This window comes from Centruroides vittatus, unplaced genomic scaffold, assembly GCF_030686945.1.
Source record: "Centruroides vittatus isolate TY-2023 unplaced genomic scaffold, ASM3068694v2 contig_349, whole genome shotgun sequence".
NCBI classification, from domain to species: Eukaryota; Metazoa; Arthropoda; class Arachnida; order Scorpiones; family Buthidae; genus Centruroides; species Centruroides vittatus.
The window spans coordinates 128,324-148,972 of record NW_027122172.1 but is presented as its reverse complement, the minus strand read 5'-3'; the positions used below and the strand labels follow the sequence as shown (position 1 = coordinate 148,972).

The 20,649-nt window shown below is 33.1% G+C and overlaps 1 protein-coding gene across 1 annotated transcript in view; it reads right to left on the bottom strand.

The window, feature by feature from the left end:
• Positions 1-20,649, bottom strand: part of Abcd1 (ATP binding cassette subfamily D) — a 73,837-nt gene that overhangs the window by 32,322 nt on the left and 20,866 nt on the right. Inside the window, exons 4-7 of the mRNA XM_067269220.1 lie at positions 19,591-19,765; positions 6,891-6,985; positions 6,644-6,789; positions 2,154-2,299 (exon numbers count right to left, since the gene is read on the bottom strand). Of these exons, the coding sequence (XP_067125321.1) occupies positions 2,154-2,299; positions 6,644-6,789; positions 6,891-6,985; positions 19,591-19,765 (562 nt within the window). The remainder of the gene's footprint in view (positions 1-2,153; positions 2,300-6,643; positions 6,790-6,890; positions 6,986-19,590; positions 19,766-20,649) is intronic.

Here is a 20,649-nt window from a genome sequence, read left to right as displayed (position 1 = left end):
GACATTCGAGGACCAATACATTTTGAGCTGTTGAAACCAAACGAAAAGCTAAATTCAGAAAGATACAGTACTGTCAGCAATTGGATAATTTAACAGCAGCACTCCAAGAAAAGAGGCTGGTGATGTTCAACAGGAAGAACATCATACTGCTTCATGATAATGCCAGGCCACATACTGCTTTGGGGACTCGTCAGAAACACACAGAACTAGGCTGGGAAATTCTGTCACATCCACCATACTCCCCAAACCTAGCACCCTCTGATTATCACTTGTTTCTGTCCTTACAAAATTTTTTGCAGGACAAAAAATTAAAAAATGAAGAAGAAATCAGACAAGCACTGGTTCAATTTTTCGCCTCTAGGGATAAGGCATTTTTTAAAAATGGGATATACAAATTGTCATCACACTGGCAAGAAGTCATAAACAATGATGGAAATTATATTATTCAATAAAGTTTATTCAAGGTATGAAAAATTTATTATTTTGTTTTATTCTAAAAACGGACAAAACTTTCTGGTAGACCTACAAATATATTAATTGCTTTTTATACTTTTTTGCTTTTTTATCAATAAAGTGATATATATAATTATTATTGTTTTTTTTTATGAAACAGAATCATTATAACCTAGTAAATCAAAAGAAAGAGTCTGAAGTTGTTGCAAAAATAATAATAATTTGGCCCCTAACCAAGATGATAATACTCCTCTTCCTACTCATATGTACAATATCCACTGTGTGCTCTTTCATTCTCACTTCTAGGGAGTGCTTGGTAGATCCCACATAGACCAGGCTTCTATCCCATCTATGGTCCATGAGTGTGTCCCACTCATGGACCATAGACGGGATATAAGCCAGGTCTACGTAGGATCCAGTGTACACAACCCTTTGTTAGGGGTGTCTTTTCCTTTCCGTAAAATGTCAAATATTGTAGCACATCTCCTATAAGTGATGCAAATATTCTTTTTCTTAGTTATCGCAGAGTATAGTGATTTAAGGTATAGATTGTATGTAACTGGGATGATATCGGGTGGAACTTCATTGGGTGCCTGGGTTGGGCCTAGTTCTTGGCAACGGTGCCATCTGCGGATCAAGTTATGTGTGATCGCAGGATAACCATGTTCTTTGGCTATGTGTTCAATATGCCTCAGCTTGGCTTGGAGAGCTATCTGAAAAGAGGAGTGTGTGTAGGCCCTCTTATAAGGTTTTAAAAGCTGCCATTTTATAATAGGGAGAGTCACATAACCTTGCCGGTATAAATAGATGTTCCAACTCTGGTTTATGGTATACTTCCGAATGGACTGCTGTTTGTTCGAACTTGATGTTAATGTCAAGGAAATGGGTCTCGGAAGCACGAGCCAGTTCTATCTCTAGGGTTAAGCCATAAGATTTATCGTTGAATGAATTGAGAAACGCTTATATGTTTGGCTTTACCTTCCATAGGATAAGAATATCATCGATGTACCTTTTACATAGTATGATGTTGGATAAATGCTGAGGGATGATCCTAGATTCTAACTGCCTGACCACCAACTCACACAGGTCTCCTGTGGTGGGGCTACCCATCGGGACGCCTCTCCCTTGGGCGTATGTAACGCCATTGAATTGGAACAAGGAATTATAACATAGTAGATGTGCCAATTCTAGTATCTGTTGGTGCATAGTGCTATCATTAATGATATTGAAAAGTACATCTCTGATGGCTCAAAATGCTGGTGGGTGTCTATCGTTATCCATGCGATAGAGTTCTGACTGGTGTTCCAATTGAATTTAATTTGAATTGCATTCGTTCAGGAGTTATTAGTTACCTGAAGAAGAGCCTGAGAGTTTGAAAATATTCATAATGGTCTGTTTATTAGAAGAGACACACCAGTAACAGGCTCAGTGGTATGTTTGTTTAAAGATATTTTCTTGCTGGAAGAGAGTGAAGAGTATTTTAATTCTTTTTTAATTATTCTAATGAAATATTTTGATGTTTGTATGCTCTTTTAAAAAAGAAACATTGTCTCCTGCATTAACTTGATGAAAAAAGGATCAAATTATACAATTTGTATTTTGCTTATGCTTATTTATGAAATCTATATTTTATGACTACTGTACATACAAGTTTCCAAGTTTTGAATTTTAATTTAAATATAATTGCAATAAAATCTCACCTCCTTCTCTTGTGATAAGGTGTTTTAAATGCACAATTGAGAGAATATTTTCTAAGTGTGAATCATCTAAACCTTTCCTTCTCATATCTTCAACTGTGTCTGGATAAATTATTTGGTCTCTTAATGTTCCCAATGACATGTAAGGTCTGAAAATTAGATATATCAAGATCAATTTATTTAAAATTAATCAATCAAAGTGAGTAATATTCAATCTCATTTTTACAAAATTAATGAAAACAAATAATTTGATGCATTTCAAAATTATTAGATGAAAGGTCAAGAAATTTTTCTTTTTAATTTATATAAATTTATACGTTTCAGTAAAAATACTTCAACTTAAAATCAGAAACAGTCTTGATTTCTCATTTGAAGTGAAAAGCTGTTAAAATAGTGATGAGAAAATTACTAATTAAAAATTATTTATATTTATTATTAAATTATTAAGAAATATTTTTTCAATTTTTATAATCAAAAGGCATCTTGCAGTTTTCCTTAAGATTTAATGTATTTGTTCAAAGTTTTCTTGAATGATCTGAAAAGATAAATACAGCACTGAGCACAGTTAAATTCAAATTTATGAAGACTGCCAGCTTTTACATAAATACAAACAAAACCAAAATCAATTTTTACATCATTTATTCTTAGATATTTATGAAGTTTTATAATTAAAAATTTTTATTATAAAACTTCACATTAAGGATGATAAATATGGTAAATATACTTACCATGTATTTATTAATTTTATACTATCCACAAATTCATAGTGTATAATTTGTTGATATTATATCCAAATAAATCACAACTCATTCTTGACTCCTTTTTATTTGACATTGAAAGTAATGGTGACATGTTTTGACTTTATTGTTCTCTTCAGACTAATACATATACTTTACCTATAAACAACAAGGAATACAACATACCAACACCTCATGAAAGCAAACAAATATCTTGAGCACTCTTGAAGAAATTTTTACTGCCTAGTTCCAAGAATGCTAAACATAATTAATTAATTTCTCAAGATATCAATGTGTTGTATTTTTTGTTACATATGAGCACAAATGTACTTAGAATATACATATTAGTCTGAAAATGGTAATAAAGCCAAAACATATCATTACTATTACTTTAAATGTCAAATAAAGTGTCAACAATTGAATAATGATCTTTTTGGATATAACATCAAGTTATACATTATAAATCTGTCGATAATGTGAAATTAATCAGCACATTTTATAATTAAAATATGCCTTTTTTTAATTTTGTATTTTAACTCTGAAATCCAAATACCTAAATTAAACAACTTACAGCGTGCTCAGCAGAAGATAATACAAAAACTAAACAAGCACCTGATCACTCGCTGAGAGATATTTATTCTTAACACAAACGTTTTCAATCCAATCAATGGATCATCATCAGGTAAAAATAGAACATTACAAAATAGAACAACAAGTTCAAAATACAAAAAATATAACGGCTAACCAATATGTAATTAACAGCACAATAACGTTTCTAAATATCAACAAATTAATAAAAATGCTGCTAAAATTAACAATAAAATATTAATATATAACAAACAAATAGTGTATACAAAATATTAATACCTCCGTCTTAATAAACAAATTAATAACACTAAATATTAACACTGCTTAATAAGCTGTACAGAGTTTTTCATTTAACTATACATATTAATAAAGCTACCGTTCTTATTTGAAGTTTATAACTGCAAACTTCCATGCGGAAGGAAGCCCCTCGGCATCTCTTGCGTTAATGCAATTCCCTTTAAGCTTGCTTTTATAGATTTCTAATTTTTCGGCCGTTCTTGCCGAGGTCGGGGAGTGTATTTGCTTCAGTATATCTGCTTCATCCCATCTTACTATTGAGCCTTCTGCTTGTGCCATTTGTGACAATACTGTGGCATTAGAACCTTTTCTAACATCATATCTGTGCTCTTTTATCCTTACCCCTAGATTCCTAGTAGTAACCCCAACATAATCTTTACTTATTCCTAACATCTGATTCTCGTATGGAATCCTATAAACGCCGGACCTATCTTCTTTCTTAATTAACCCTTTATCATTTCTGAGAATTCTGTACAGATTCGGAGCTCTTTTTAAGATTATCTTTGTATCCTTTATATGTGCGATTTCTTTCATAATGCTTCCTAAGCGCTTGTTGTACGTAAATTTCGTGTATGTGGATGGACCACGCCCACGACCAGGTACTGCATCGGTACTAACTTCTAATTTATTGATAATCCCCTTTAAAACATTCCTCTTATAGCCCAATGCTTCTGCTACCTGCGTGATTCTTTCTATTTCTGCATCCCTGTCTATAACACTTTCGCAGTATAAAAAAGCCCTCCTAACTAACGCTCTAAACGCTGCTAATTTATATTTATATGGATCGTTAGAGCCAGCCGGAATATAAAGTGGGCTATGAGTTGGTTTAATAAATACCCCGGTAGATATACGTCCCTCTCTAAACATAACCTTAATGTCCAAAAAATGTATCATAACAGAGCTTTTTGCTCTAGTTTTAAGCTTAGGCATCTTCATTATCATTGATCTTGTCAATAAATCTAGCAATTAAACGATTGCTTTTCCAAATTTTGAATATATCATCGACATACTTTTTGTAGTATACGATGCTGTTCTTGAAACTACGCAAAACTTTTACCTCAAGCCTACTAACAACAAGCTCACGCAATAGCCCAGAAATTGGGCTTCCCATAGGGACCCCTCGGCATTGCTTATACGTTTGTCCTTCAAACTCAAAGAAAGACTCGCAGCAAACAAGATTAACCATCTCTACCAACTCATTCCTATGATGTGCTAAAGCGGGGTTTACTCTGGTCAAAAAATCCAAAAGTGCTTCTACACAAGATTCAATCTTGATAGAAGGGAACAAATTTTCGTAATCCAATACAGTCCCAACTTCGTCATCAACTAAGTAAACCTCTTGTAGTTCTTTGACCACCGTTACCGGATCCTTAGCCACCAATTCATTGCTTTCCATCTTGGAGGAGATATACTCATGCAACCTTTTTTCAAGGAGGAACGTAGGCGCCTTTCGTTTTTCCACTATAGGTCTGATTTTCTTGCCTTCCTTATGATTTATTGACAAGATCAATGATAATGAAGATGGCCTAAGCTTAAAACTAGAGCAAAAAAGCTCTGTTATGATACATTTTTTGGACATTAAGGTTATGTTTAGAGAGGGACGTATATCTACCGGGGTATTTATTAAACCAACTCATAGCCCACTTTATATTCCGGCTGGCTCTAACGATCCCTATAAATATAAATTAGCAGCGTTTAGAGCGTTAGTTAGGAGGGCTTTTTTATACTGCGAAAGTGTTATAGACAGGGATGCAGAAATAGAAAGAATCACGCAGGTAGCAGAAGCATTGGGCTATAAGAGGAATGTTTTAAAGGGGATTATCAATAAATTAGAAGTTAGTACCGATGCAGTACCTGGTCGTGGGCGTGGTCCATCCACATACACGAAATTTACGTACAACAAGCACTTAGGAAGCATTATGAAAGAAATCGCACATATAAAGGATACAAAGATAATCTTAAAAAGAGCTCCGAATCTGTACAGAATTCTCAGAAATGATAAAGGGTTAATTAAGAAAGAAGATAGGTCCGGCGTTTATAGGATTCCATACGAGAATCAGATGTTAGGAATAAGTAAAGATTATGTTGGGGTTACTACTAGGAATCTAGGGGTAAGGATAAAAGAGCACAGATATGATGTTAGAAAAGGTTCTAATGCCACAGTATTGTCACAAATGGCACAAGCAGAAGGCTCAATAGTAAGATGGGATGAAGCAGATATACTGAAGCAAATACACTCCCCGACCTTGGCAAGAACGGCCGAAAAATTAGAAATCTATAAAAGCAAGCTTAAAGGGAATTGCATTAACGCAAGAGATGCCGAGGGGCTTCCTTCCGCATGGAAGTTTGCAGTTATAAACTTCAAATAAGAACGGTAGCTTTATTAATATGTATAGTTAAATGAAAAACTCTGTACAGCTTATTAAGCAGTGTTAATATTTAGTGTTATTAATTTGTTTATTAAGACGGAGGTATTAATATTTTGTATACACTATTTGTTTGTTATATATTAATATTTTATTGTTAATTTTTAGCAGCATTTTTATTAATTTGTTGATATTTAGAAACGTTATTGTGCTGTTAATTACATATTGGTTAGCCGTTATATTTTTTGTATTTTGAACTTGTTGTTCTATTTTGTAGTGTTCTATTTTTACCTGATGATGATCCATTGATTGGATTGAAAACGTTTGTGTTAAGAATAAATATCTCTCAGCGAGTGATCAGGTGCTTGTTTAGTTTTTGTACCTAAATTAAAAAAAAAAAAAAAAATCGAAAAATATTTCTATTAAATCAATCAGTTAAATAGTAACCAGAAATACTTTAAGATATTTTCAATCTTGAAAAATACTTCTAGTATATTGTTTTTACCTTTGTGGAATATAGAACATTTGATTTATGGGAGGTCTTTCTAATCTCCCACTATAAACGGGCCAGAGTCCACGTAATATTCGAAACAAGGAACTTTTTCCACATCCATTAGGGCCAGTTATTAATACGTGCATATCGCATGTCATCTAAATAATAATGATGATGTAAAATTACAAAATTTTTGTATGAAAGCAGATGTGTATTCAGATATACATAAAAATATAATAGAAGTATCTTTTTTACTTACTGAAAACGAAATACTAGGAACAACAACATCACAGTTTGGTGTAATAATGGGAACATTATCAAGCCTTAAAATACCATCTCGTTCAATAACACATCCTAAGCCAAAAAATGTTTTAATTATTACAATTTAGATATTTAAAACCAATTTTCATTTTAAACATAAAAAATAAATATGATCTACTAAAAGTAAACATTTCCTTTGTTCAAACACGATGTAGCAATCACTCAACCACTTGGCATTTTTCATCATAAACTTTTTTCAGTTGATACACATATGTTATTTGTACGTGTTTTGGGATTAATAACACCCCTCTTCAGTCAACTAAAATTAATAAAATATACGCAAATCATAAAATGCAATATACATATATAAACATTGCATAGATATTGCATTTTATGATTTGTGTACATTTTATTAATTTTAGTTGATTGAAGAGGAGTGTTATTAAGCCCAAAACGTGTACAAATAATGTATACAAATATCAACTAAATAAAAGTTAATGATGAAGAATGCCAAGTGGTCGAGTGATTGCACTACATTGTGTTTGAACAAAGGAAAAAATACCAACATGGTTTCAAGACTGTTAAAAATAAACAGCTAAAAAAACTGTTTTACTACAATAATTTATATTTCTGGTTGCAAGCTCTCGGCACAGACAGATTATTTACACAGACATAATCAAGTGGCAAATATAATACACCAAGAGCTTGCAAAGAAACACAAATTATTAGACATCCACGAACCATACTACAAATACATACCACAGACGGTGTATTGGAAAACAATACGCACAAAATGTACTACGACTGAGCCATAATCACAGATAAAACAATTTACCACAACAGACCAGACATCACACTCATTGACAAACACAATAAAATCACATACATTATAGACATATCCATTCCAAACACTCACAATATACAAAACGCATGCACTGAAAAAATTAGCAAGAAAAAACAGAACTTGACCAGGAAATAAGGCATCTGTGGAGGATAAATAGGGTGCTTATTGAACCTGTTGTTCTCTCCTCTACAGATGTCATACCACACACACTACACAAAAGCTGGGCACATTACAATTGAATAGAAACACATACATCACACTACAGAAGGCCACTATATTGAATACATGTCGTATTGTGAAAAAATTCCTGAATACAGACACACACACTGATACACTTCTTTAATTTCTGTTTTGGTTACTATGCCTTGACTTTGGTCCGGCATAGTACGCAGCCACCGGTGTTAACCGAGTATATCTCACTTAACCCAACATAATAATATAAGAAATAATAATAATTATTAACTCTCCATTATAAGGAATAATAATACAAATTATTATTATTATTATTCCTTATAATGGAGAGTTAACTTGATGATAGCCTTACTTGAATTAAATGATTAATTTTAAATTCTAAAATCTAAAAAAACTTGTTTGGAACATTCTGTTTCAAATTCAATATTTCGAATTTGAAACGAATTCAAATAGTCATTCGAATTTGTTTACTTTGGATTTATTGTTTTTGGGTTACCCAAAGGAAAGAAATGATTAAAATATTTATTAATTGTCTAAATGTATACTGTATGTGCCACTATTTATTTTCCTTCTTTATTATTTACACTTTATACTGACTAAAACTGATGCTCCTCCTCTTCCCTCGTGGGTGGAATTTCCAAAAATCCCTTCTTAGTGTGTATTCTCATGACGTACCCTACATTCCTATGATGCAGTCAAAAACGCAAAAAAACTACATCTAAAATAGTACAGTAAAAGCTGAGTTTTTCAAGATAATCCTTAACCCTCTCCCTTTCCCCTGCAGGAGATTGCCAAAATTTTTTATTAGTGTGCATTCTCATGGTGTACCTTACTTAAACGCAGTTAAAAGCACAAAATTGCATCTAAAATAGTACAGTAGAAGCCAAGTTCTTCAGGATAAACCTTAATTCTCTCCCCCTCCCCGTGAGAAGGAATTTCGAAAAATTCCTTTTTAGTGCACATTCTCGTGACGTACCCTAACTGTGTACCAAATTTCAACTTTCAACTCCTAACTGTTTGGGCTCTGCACTTATTATCATCATCATTATCAACCTATCTCAATTATATTATAAGATAAGCTAATACAGGGGTCAGCAATCTGTGGCACATGGGATGATTTTCAGTGGCACTTTGATTCAATAGAAATTAGTAAAAATTAAATTATTAATTTTTTGAAGTCCATTATAACCAGACCAATTTTGATACCATATATAACAAAATTGGTAGAATCATGGTGGCACCCGGAATAACACTATAACTTAAGTTTGGCACAACACTGCTGAAAGGTTGCTGACCCCTGACCTAATACATTCAGTTCCCGACTTTTGGATATAATACATTCCTAACAAGAAATCATCTATTGTGACATCATCACAAAGCCAGGCTGCAATTTTTAGTCATATTTTAAATTTATTTAGTTTAAAATATATAATCTCCACCTCAAATTAGTACGGTAATGTCTTGCCCCTGTACATCACACTTTTCCATTAACAATGGAATCATGCCACTCATCTAACTCCTTTCAGGGGAAAAATTTGAAAATAATGTGACTTCCAGATTGCATCAGAAGTTCATATATAGTTAATCGGAGCCTCTTGCTCCTAAAGTTTCCATATCTGGTCTCAGATTTCATCTATCTAACTACATTTGAGATTAAAGAAAGACAGATGGATGGATGACAGTGGAAATTTGTAGGTCTACAATTTTAAAAATTGCAGCCAAAAATGTGTGTAAAAGTCAAATGTATGAGGTTCCACTCCCAAAAAACTAAGAAGAACAGTTAAAAAAAATCTCTTATTATGATAGGAAACTTTCAATTCTTTATAGTGAATATGTTACAATTTATTAAACATTATTTTAAATGTTAAAACCATACATTAAACAGAAAACAGACAATAAAAATTAATTTTTTCAAGTGAAAGTCTAGATTTGACACACACGGTAATTTACGGATTATTTAAGTATTATGTACAAAAGAAAGTTATTTGAAAGTCGAGGTAATTTTCTCGTTAATAAAATATATATCCTCCCATCTCATTTTATTTCTAAATACAACGAATTCCTGTATAACTGACTCCCTGTAATGCAAATTTGTATAAAGTAACAAAAAAATTGTGGGTAGTACTCATACAATATTCTAATTTTCTCATCCAGAGGTATATGGTTCAACTTGTAGACCTAGATTTAAACTTGCATAAAATCATCTAATAATGCATGTCTCAATAACATGATTTCCTGTAACATGGAATGTATTCCCCCTGCATTTTTCAGGATGCTACTGTGCTAAATTCTAGATTTTTACAACTAAAAAAGCACATCTGATAATCTTAAGGTTTCCAAATTGATTAATAGCATTGAATAAACACATATTATGTTTAATTATTTGCAGAGGTACAGTACACTCAAACTCATGAATATTGCATTTCATACATGTATAAACAAAAATAAAAATTCAATTTTAGCCATTCTTTCTTAGATTTTTATAAAATTTCACAATTAAAATATAACTCTAATTTTTAGTTTAAGATTAAAGTAATTTTTTTATCTTTAAAATATTGTTTTTACAAATTTTGATAAGTTTATGTTTATATTTAACATGAATTAAATACAATGAGCATATCTAATAATTAACAAAAGTACAGTAAGCAAGTCTAAAAGTTAAATTCACATACAGTTAAAAAACAATTATTTGTTAACTGACGTACATTCATCTGGCAACACTTGTAAAAAGTTGTTGATCGACGAGTTTTCGTCCCGTTGTTCGGATTAAGATCGTACGGTGGAAAGATGTAAATGTGTATTGCTTGTTATTAAAGTTAAGTAAAGGAGTAAATAAGAAGAAAAGGTAATGTTTTTACTTATTATCTTAACATTATTAATTTTTGATAAATAAGAAAATGATCAATTACAGTTATCCCCTGCATAACATGGTAGTTAGGTTCTGAAAAAGTGGCATGTTTTATGAATCCATGCTATATGAAACAAAGGACTAATACAAAACATAGGGTTAGGTTCCAAAATTTAACAAAAGTTTAGTATTCTTTTTCGTAATTAAGAGAAATATGTTTATTAAAGCAATCAATAATTAACTAATAATTACAATGAAATGTATTGCATGTTAATATTAATTTTTTTCAATGCTAAACACCATTAAACACGAACATTTTCTTTTTGGCAAAATATTGCCATCTTCTGAGCTTTCCTGTTGACCATAATCTAAACTATTAGCAACATCTTGATCTTTCACTATGTTTTTTTCATAAAATCTGATATTTATTGGGTTGTATTTTCCTATCTTTAAAAATTTAATTTAATTTTTTTATGTAGTAACTTTTAATTTAATCTATAAAACAAAGCATAGCAACAGTCTTTCAGATTCATTTAGAGCACTATCACCATCGATGGAAATACCTGATTTATAGGAAAGATAGAATATGATGATAAGGACAAGGAAAAATAAAAATTGTACAATCAGTTCTCATTTTAAAAAAAATGAGTAAAAGGCACAAAACAACATTGAAAATCTCAATATTCTAAAATCCATGGGTAAATGAGACAACATACATGCTTACTTGAATAAAAAAAATATCGGACAACAGGGTTTTCACTTACAAATTGTGACATTTTGTCTGAGGATGTTCTAAATCCATGTTAGAGCAAAACAGTGTTGTAAGAACACCATGTTGTATGGGGGATATCCCCAATTCTCAAACCATGTTAGAGCAAAATCGTGCTGTAGGAATGTTGGGTTGTACGAGTGATACCTGTACATATCTATTGCAAATGACAAAATTTTATAAAATACAGCCATGCATCCCTTAATGTCTATGCCAGAGCACACACTAAAGTGACATCATAAGTGATCTAATGTGTAATCTGGTATCTGACATGCCTCTTCAAATAAAACCAACAAAAACATGTGTGCCCACTGTGATGTAATGACACAAAAGTGATGCAGCTCTTGCCACATCAGTGTCAGACAGTTAAAGCAGGTTCCACTTTGTTGGGTGTTACTAGTGTGAGGTTGCCGAATTCGAGATTTCCAAATGTCAGGACTTATCGTATGTGGGGTGAAGGAAAGTGAGGCAAACAGCTGCAGTAACAATCAAACCCGTTTATTAACACTATCTCTTACAGTCTTGCGTGTCTTGTTCCGATGGCGCTGCTGGACGGTGGGTCGTTGGCCCCGGGGCGGTTGGTCAGTGTTTCCAGGAGGTTCGGAAGTCCTTGGGTGAAATGAAGGAAGCCCAATGTCTAAATCAGGTTTCTGACATCAAGGGAAAGTCCAGATATTTAACTTCAATTCGAAGCTGGAAGAAGTCTAGAATTCTTGGAGGAGTCTTCACAAGGGGAGGCAGAGGAAAAAAGTCTCCTTGCCCTTGAGATCCAGGTTTTTATAAGATCTCTCTTCCCTGGATCTCCAGCTCCTGATTGGTCGGTTTCCTGTATCTAGGCAGATGACCGACCATTTCGAGCTATTAAAGGTTTAAATTCGACAGTGTTTTATTCCGATCAAGGGAATTTAATCGCAACTTGAAACCTCTGCTCGTATTCAATTGTTTCAAATTCTTATAAGTCTGATACATAATATCAGTGCTGCATCTCCTTTTAAGGTTAAAAGAAAGAACATTTTTCTCTCGATTAATAGTTTTAATATTTCCCGATTTAAAGTTTTCTTCCAATTTCTACGAGCATCAGAATCAAAAGCTTGATCCCTTGATTTGACATTTTTATGATATCAAAAACACATGAGCTCGAGTATCGCTCGGGCTTCACACTAGTAACTTATTTCCAAAGAAAACTGTTATAATTTTTTAAGTTTTTAATTTTAAATACTCATTAAAGACAAATAGCAAAGTTAATTCATTATAAATATGAAAGAAGAATAAATAAAATTTTTCTTTATTCATTTAGTAAAATGATGGAAATTTTTCTGAATATATATTAACTAATAAACATCTCTAAGCCTGATGAATATATAATGAATTACCAATGATTGCCTTAAATATACCTCGCCGGGTAACGCGTTAGCTGGCCAAGTGCCATTGTGGAGATGTTCTTAGGCCATGGACTTAGGAGTCGTCCCCAGCCAGTGCCGTATTTAACCAAGTAAGGTTATATCCAAATTAATATGCCTCTGGAAGCGAAGACCTGCTCGGGGTCCAGGTGGAGTAATTGGCAAGCACACCATATGGCAAGCAGAGGTTATGGGTTCAAGACCCACCCTGGGGCAGTTCTTTTATTCCAGAAGGTTCCAAATTTATTTAATATTTTATTTAATTATAATTATTAATTTAGTTAAGAGATGGCACCTAATGTCTACCTCTAGTAACAAATTGCTTTATACAATCATTTAATTAGCCAGATCATAGCCTGATATTTAAGGCAATTGTTGGTAATTCAGTATATATTAACTCTTGAAACACCATATTTTGTCACATTTTCTCACTAAAAAAAAAAGGTACAAATGCAGCTCCAAATAAGGAAGTTGGAACTTTATTACAGCTGTAGACCATGCCCACAGGAGTTAAACAGGACAAAGAAACCAATGAGCTATATGTGACTTTTCATAAGATATAGCTCCCTGAAATCAGCCTATCTGAAATTTTGAAGACCCTCAAAAACAAAGTAAAATTTAAGAGCAAAAAAATCTGGAACTATTTCTAAAAACAATGCTAAAAATGAACTATTTTCCATTTTACTACAGAGCTAAAGCTCATAAAACACAACAAACACCAATTCACTGACTACTACTGGGGCAGAGTCACACTATGCACTCCATTAAGCCTATTACGTATTTAATAAGCAGTCAAGTCGGACATATCACCAGTTGAATATCTCACCAAAGGTCACAATTAAAGATATGGTTCCTTTGAATTTTTCGGCTATCTAAGGGACTAAATTTGAGGGTCCAAAAACTTCATTCAAAACCGAAATTTACCAAAGGATCTAAAAGCATTGTTTACCACCATTACAACTAATATAATTAATAATAAAATAAGACTCTCTACAACTAATAACCGGTGTAAGGTATGATTAAGTCTTGAATAACAACATTTTCGTAGCCGTTTCTGGGTTCTTCCTCAGGTTTTCTTAATTCTAAATAAGCTGAATTTTCCAAAACCATTCACATGAATATAAAATTCAAACATAAAATCAAACAGTAAGATGAAGAGTTCAAATAAAGAGAACTTATGCACATGGGTTCCCTGTGTCATCTTTAAATAAGATCAAATACTACATATCATTGTCAAGTAAAGCCTGCCATGCCATTCAAAGGCACATCTCTTCCCTAAAATTAATGTATGTGGACTTGCAGTAAGCCTTAAAAATCTCGACTGCCTCTAGCCACTTGAGGTGTTCGGCTGTGGGGTAGTAAGAATGATTTGGGCTCCAGGGAAGTCTGCCGTAATATCAGGGTCCATCGTGTAGATGGAGAGTATGGCAGTACTCCTACTATATCAGATAATTAATAATATTCACTAAGTTCAATAAGTCCAAAGCATCATCAGAAGCAGCCATGGTTACTAAATAAATTGCTGTTAATTATTACTATTCATATTTTCTATTTATTTTTATATATTGTTAAGTAAAATTTTTGATTATTAATTTTCTATTGAAGGAAATATTTTATTAGTATTATTATTTTTGGAAACTAGACAAGCATAAAATGACTAACAAGTTTGTTTATAAATGACTGTTATAGCTGGAAACTATTAACTAGGTTAGTATAAAAAAAATCATTACATGTATGGTCAAAAAGAATTGACCAGCATAAATTTAGGACAAAGAAAGAACGAAGTCCTAATCAAATTGTCCACAAAAAAATCATAGACACAATACAAATGCAAATTGGGATCTCTTAGGTAGCAAAATTTATCATATGGCCAAAGAAACAGTACAAATTTTTACATAAAATTTATATATAATTTATGAATTATTTTATCATTCAGTCTCTTAAATATAATCTCTAAAATTTTCAAAATAATAACCAAACAACAGGCAGTTAAATTTACTCGTTGAATGTTATATTTTTATAATTCCAGTGTATTCTGTGAATAATACAGTTTATTACATCACTAATGTTTTCAAACTGTTAAATAGTTCTTCCTCGGGTGAAATATGCTGACCAAAGGAACACAAAAAAAGAATGTGAATATTCAAATTAAATCAAACACATACGCTTGACGAAAGTCGTTATGATGGACATGCGCATTTCGTGCACGGATGGTGGCGATTAAAGACAGGTGTCCAATTTTTTGCATTCGCCTCCCACCAGGCAGAGAACCTCTACTTAAAAAAGTGAAACTAATCTGCCTCAACAGGGCCGTTCAGTCGTCCAGAAAGCAAGTTTTCTCTAAACTGAAAGAACTCGTTGAGATTGAAGACGCGTTGTTCCTTATAGATCCAGAGATATTAGTGCAAGAGAATGTTAAGTTGGTTACCATTCACAAACAACTAACTACCAGCCTGAGGAGACTTTACCACAGGAATCTACAGTGGATCTTAAGGTTTCAGTACCTAAGAATTATGAACACCCAACATTTCCCTTCGCCATCTGGGACAACATACAGCCACCTGAGTATGTTGTGGATGTACTCAAGTACAAACTGACCTTCGCACCTCCCCCTCCTAAGGCCGGTGCTAGAAACCTCATCCCCAATTTGGAGTTCTTAATAAAGAGCCTGTCCAACACACAAAAAGAATACTATGGATGGATGGCCGCACTTAAAATCAAAAAAGCTAAAGAACCTTCTGAGGTGGCGGAATTAGGAAGCAAACTACGACGCACTAGCAGATTGATGCACCAAAATGAGATCACTCTTGTCAGAGCAGATAAATCTAAATCTCTGGTCCTTATAAAATATAGCACATACCGGCACAAATTAAAAGATTACGTCAATATAACCCAATGTGATAGGGTGAATGAAGATCCTGTCGACAAACTACAATTTAGGGCAGTGGTTCTTAACCTTTTCATACTCGCGGCCCACCAAATATTTCATAATTTTTTTGTTACCCCCATTTTTAAAAAAATTATTTATATTTGTTAAATTATCTATAATAAATTGATTTTTTTAATATTGCTTTATTTTTTATATAATAAATGTAAATCATAACTTTATTATTTCATTATTTAAATAACATTCAAACTTCACAATTAAACATAAAAACTCATTAATTTTTAACAGAAAATAAAATAAGAAACATGTTGATAAATCGATCCAAAGTCAATGCTAAAACTAAACTTGTCATAAAGATTTTGCACATCTTTTGCAAAAATATTTAAATTTTCAAAGCCTACTATTTTTCCTAATTATTTTAAAAATTTCAAGCATTAATAGTTTCTTAGAATTACTTTAGAATAAAAGAAGTAAATACTGCGGTGTAAGTAGCATATTTGCATTTATTTCTTCTGTACTAACAAAGTTGTATGTAGGAAGAAATAAAAAACAAATAAAAAAAACTAAATAGAAAAACTTTATCTTTCTTATTTCACTTTTCAACACAATATTCGGTTATACATCAATTTTCATTTTATTATATTATGAAGGAAATTTTGCATAATTTGGCAGCCCACGGCAAACTTCTTACAGACCCCCAAGGAGCCACGGCTCCCCTGTTAAGAATCACTGTTTTAGGGTCAAGCAATTTGCCAATTCCAAGTTAGTCAAACGTCCCACATTGGGTAACACAGTTTTTGACTCCCCGGACACACCTAGGCACTTTGTGTTTGTCAAAATCACAAATAAGGTCAGCAACTACATCCAGTCATAGATAAAGCCAGAGCTCCTATGTGTAAACTTGAGAGGGTCACTCACATCCTGCTATCTCCCCACCTTGAAAACTATCCTTACACAGTCACTAACCCAATAGACCTCATCTCCTTTCTAAAGGAACTCGCCTCATTGCCTCAATTTATTACTGTCTCAATCTATTACTTTAAATCCCACTACCTTTTCGTGGAGCTCACTCAGGGACCTTTTACTTGCTATTGTCCAGGATCATACCTTACACCAACAGGTGCTAGAGATGGCCCTTTTGATCTGTTACAATTCTACTTTTATGTTTGATGGAAAGGTCTACACACAAAAAAGGGGATCCCCATAGGTAGCCCAGTATTTGGGGATCTATGCAAAACGGTTATTAGACAATTAGAACACAAGATCCTTCCACGATTCCTTCCAAACATCCTATTATATAAGAGGTATATAGACGACATCATCATTTTGTGGAAGACTGTACCAGACGTGATGGCATTCATACAAACTGTTAATGACAATCCTTATGGCTTAACTGTAGAAGTTGAACAATCTAACACTACGGAGGTCCACTTCCTGGACATAAGCATTAAAGTCAAAGGATCCACTGTACACATATCGGTATACCACAAACCTTGTGCAGCTCCTGTGTACATCCCTGTGGGTTCGTGCCACCCATTCCCGTACAAAACAGAGGCATTTAACGTGTGGCTACATGTCTTATTTAAATTGTATATTTTGTGTATAATTATATTATTTTTATATTGTATATTCTCTACTTCCCCTCTTTCTGTCCTTTGTCTATTCTTCCTGGAATGTTCTCATTTTAACCTTTCTTTGGTATGTGGATGACTAACCCCAAAAACAAAAGAGTGGAATGCAGTGCTGAGGGGAAGAGGGCAAACACGTGGTTCATTCTGGAGAGGGAACTCGAAGGAAAGAGAGCAAAATTGAGTCTCCCCAGTATGTTTAGCATCATATGGTAGAGACAAGAACTTTGGAACTGAGAAATAAAAAGAAATTGGTTGTGAGCAATGAGGATGCATCGGCCCTTCAAACTATTATTTTGGAGAGTGATAAAAGAGAAGTTAGTCGCCAACCCAACAAAAGATCTCATTCCACGATCACTACAAATAGCATATCTCATCAAATTGTGAATACCCTCTTTTCTATACCTTACTACCATTTCCTAACTTTCCTAATAAGCCTTCTTCTTTCAATAGTTATTAGTAGTTATAAGAATTTAGTTTTAATTTATATATTTTAAGTAATTAGATCATTGCGTCAAACAAAGTACTACACGTGCACATTCTTTGTCGGGAAACTATATTGTACAGTCGTTGGATAATTAATTGTGTTAATCATTTGGTGGGAGTAGTGTTGTTGGTATCCTCTGAATCCTGTATTATAACAAGCGAATTAATAAAAGTATTGTATTGTATTTTATTTACTTTCGATTTTGTGTCTTTGTCTCGCTCGTCAGTCTCACAAATGCTTTAGTTAGAAGGGCATTTTCTCGTTTGTCCTCCCCACAAGCTCTATCACCAAATTAATGCACATTAAGCAGATAGCAACCAAGCATGGGTACTCTAATCTGACTCATCATTTAATTGAGTGATATCACTGCTCACAATATGTCTCCACCACTCACGCAAGGGCTAACAATGGACTAGACAAGGCCTGGCCAACCCACGGCCCATCACGTTAAATTGTGTGGCCCACTAAGCGATATTATATATCTATTACAACTTTTGTTTCCCCATTATGTGTATACCAAAACAATTAAATAAATGAAAATTTGCATGTGTCATTGTTATAATGTGCAAGTGCGAGTACGAACTCTTGGTATAACAATAAAATCTTATTCATTTGGTATTTGTTTTACTTTTTTAAAAGTATGCTGAAATTGTGGCCCACCGTAACGTTATGTGTAATCAAAGTTGCCCGCAAAACAATTTGGGTTGGCCAGGCCTGGACTAGACAGTGAAACCTGTGTCCCTGTCACATTTAATCCATACAATAAATCATTGTACACAGAAATTGCCAGCAAACACCACATGCTGATCACATACAGGAAATGTCCGACAATCTTTGACATCCTCTGTAACAGGACTCTCCCGACCATAACAGACTCCCTGGTGTTTACTCTATCCCTCTTAGGAACAACAGATGTGACAGGGACCTTATTTATATCGGCTCCACCAAACACTCCTTAGGAACCAGAATACGCAAACACCCTTGCTACTTGGGCATCTGACCCTGATATCGAGACGGCATTTGATCAAGCCAAGATCATCCTCACTACACCTCAACAGGAACATCTAAGATGGTTAAAGGCCATATCCATTTATAGAACGAGCCACAATGCCACCTGCATCATCTAAAAGAAGGAGCTAAATTTATCTGTTGCATGGCAGGTCTTTATGGATGCCGACATTTAATTGCCACCATCCATGCGTGAAATGCATATGTCTGTCGTAATGACTTTCGTCAAGCATATGTTCCATTTAATTTGAATATTCACGTTCTTTTTTTTTTTTTTTTTGTGTTCCATCGGTTATTCAGCATATTTCACCTGAGGAAGAACTATTTAATAGTTTGAAAACATTAGTGATAAACTGTATTATTCACAGGACACAACACCGGTAACAGGTTCTAGATAAGGTGTTGATTTCCATCCCCAGTGTTGATGTTTTACAATTCCACTTATCATAATTCTAATTATTAAATGTATATTAAACTTAAAAATGAAGTTAGTTAATTCTATCAATATCTATTTTTTTAAAAATTATCTAATTAATCTGATACCTATATAAAGTTATTTTCAGGCTAGTAACATATAAAATTTCCATAAAATGTACAGGCTTTCTGTAAGAAATTTGTTTATTGTAACAATATACCTTTAATTTCGGGCATTCCATCTTTGAATGTCAATCCTCTGACTCTTGATATAGACTTTTTCCCAGGTCTTTTAGCAGAAGCAGTAAGAGTGCGCTGATATTTTCCTTGACTTACTTCTTCAAACACTGTTATCATTCTTGAAACACGAGCAGTATATCCAGCAAGTTCATTTACCTGGAAGCATTTTTAAAAATTTTGATGGTCACTAAATAAAGTATATGAAGTAAATACTCAAAAATAACATAAGCAACATTTATGCAGTATAATTATATGAATAATTATTATGTATACACATATCCCTTGGCTAACACAGTTTTGATCAACATGGGTTTTGACTACTACAGATAAATTAACTGCAACCATCCCTTGAAGTACACATCCAAAATTTTGATTACCCAGACCTGTCACTTTCTGCTACTTCTAAGATCACTACAAGACTACCATTGAAAGTGATAACAGACATGTTTGTGTTACAAATAAGCTGTTTCTTTTCATTTGATTATATATACAAATATTTATCTCTTGTCATCATGCCTAAGATAGTAGTATTACAGTAGAAAATGAATTGCCAAACCTGTTAAATAAATATTAAACATGTACTTGTTATTCTTTTCTTCCATGAGAGTATCATATATATTTATAAGATTTTAAAGTTCAGTTTTTGCTCGAAAAAGTGTTAAATCTTCAAACAAAACCTTACTTTCAGGTCCATTAGAGAGCAGATCTGACCACTCTGTGGATTAATTAATAATCAAGGATCACTAACTGCCAATATATACAATAAAATATCAGATAAAAATGTTAAATAAATTTTAATAAAGAAGATTGAAAAATCAAGCAATGGTTGATTATGATTAATAACTAATAGATCAACAATTCTTAAACACTGTTAAACTAATTATTATTCAATAATTTAAGAATTTTGCAAACAAACAGTGTTTAACAAGAAACAATGTCAAATTAATGATAAAAATACCACTTACAAAAATTACCCTCCAAGAACCACTTTCTGATTGCAGATCCTCAATAGCCATTCACACATCTTGGTTAAACTCAAA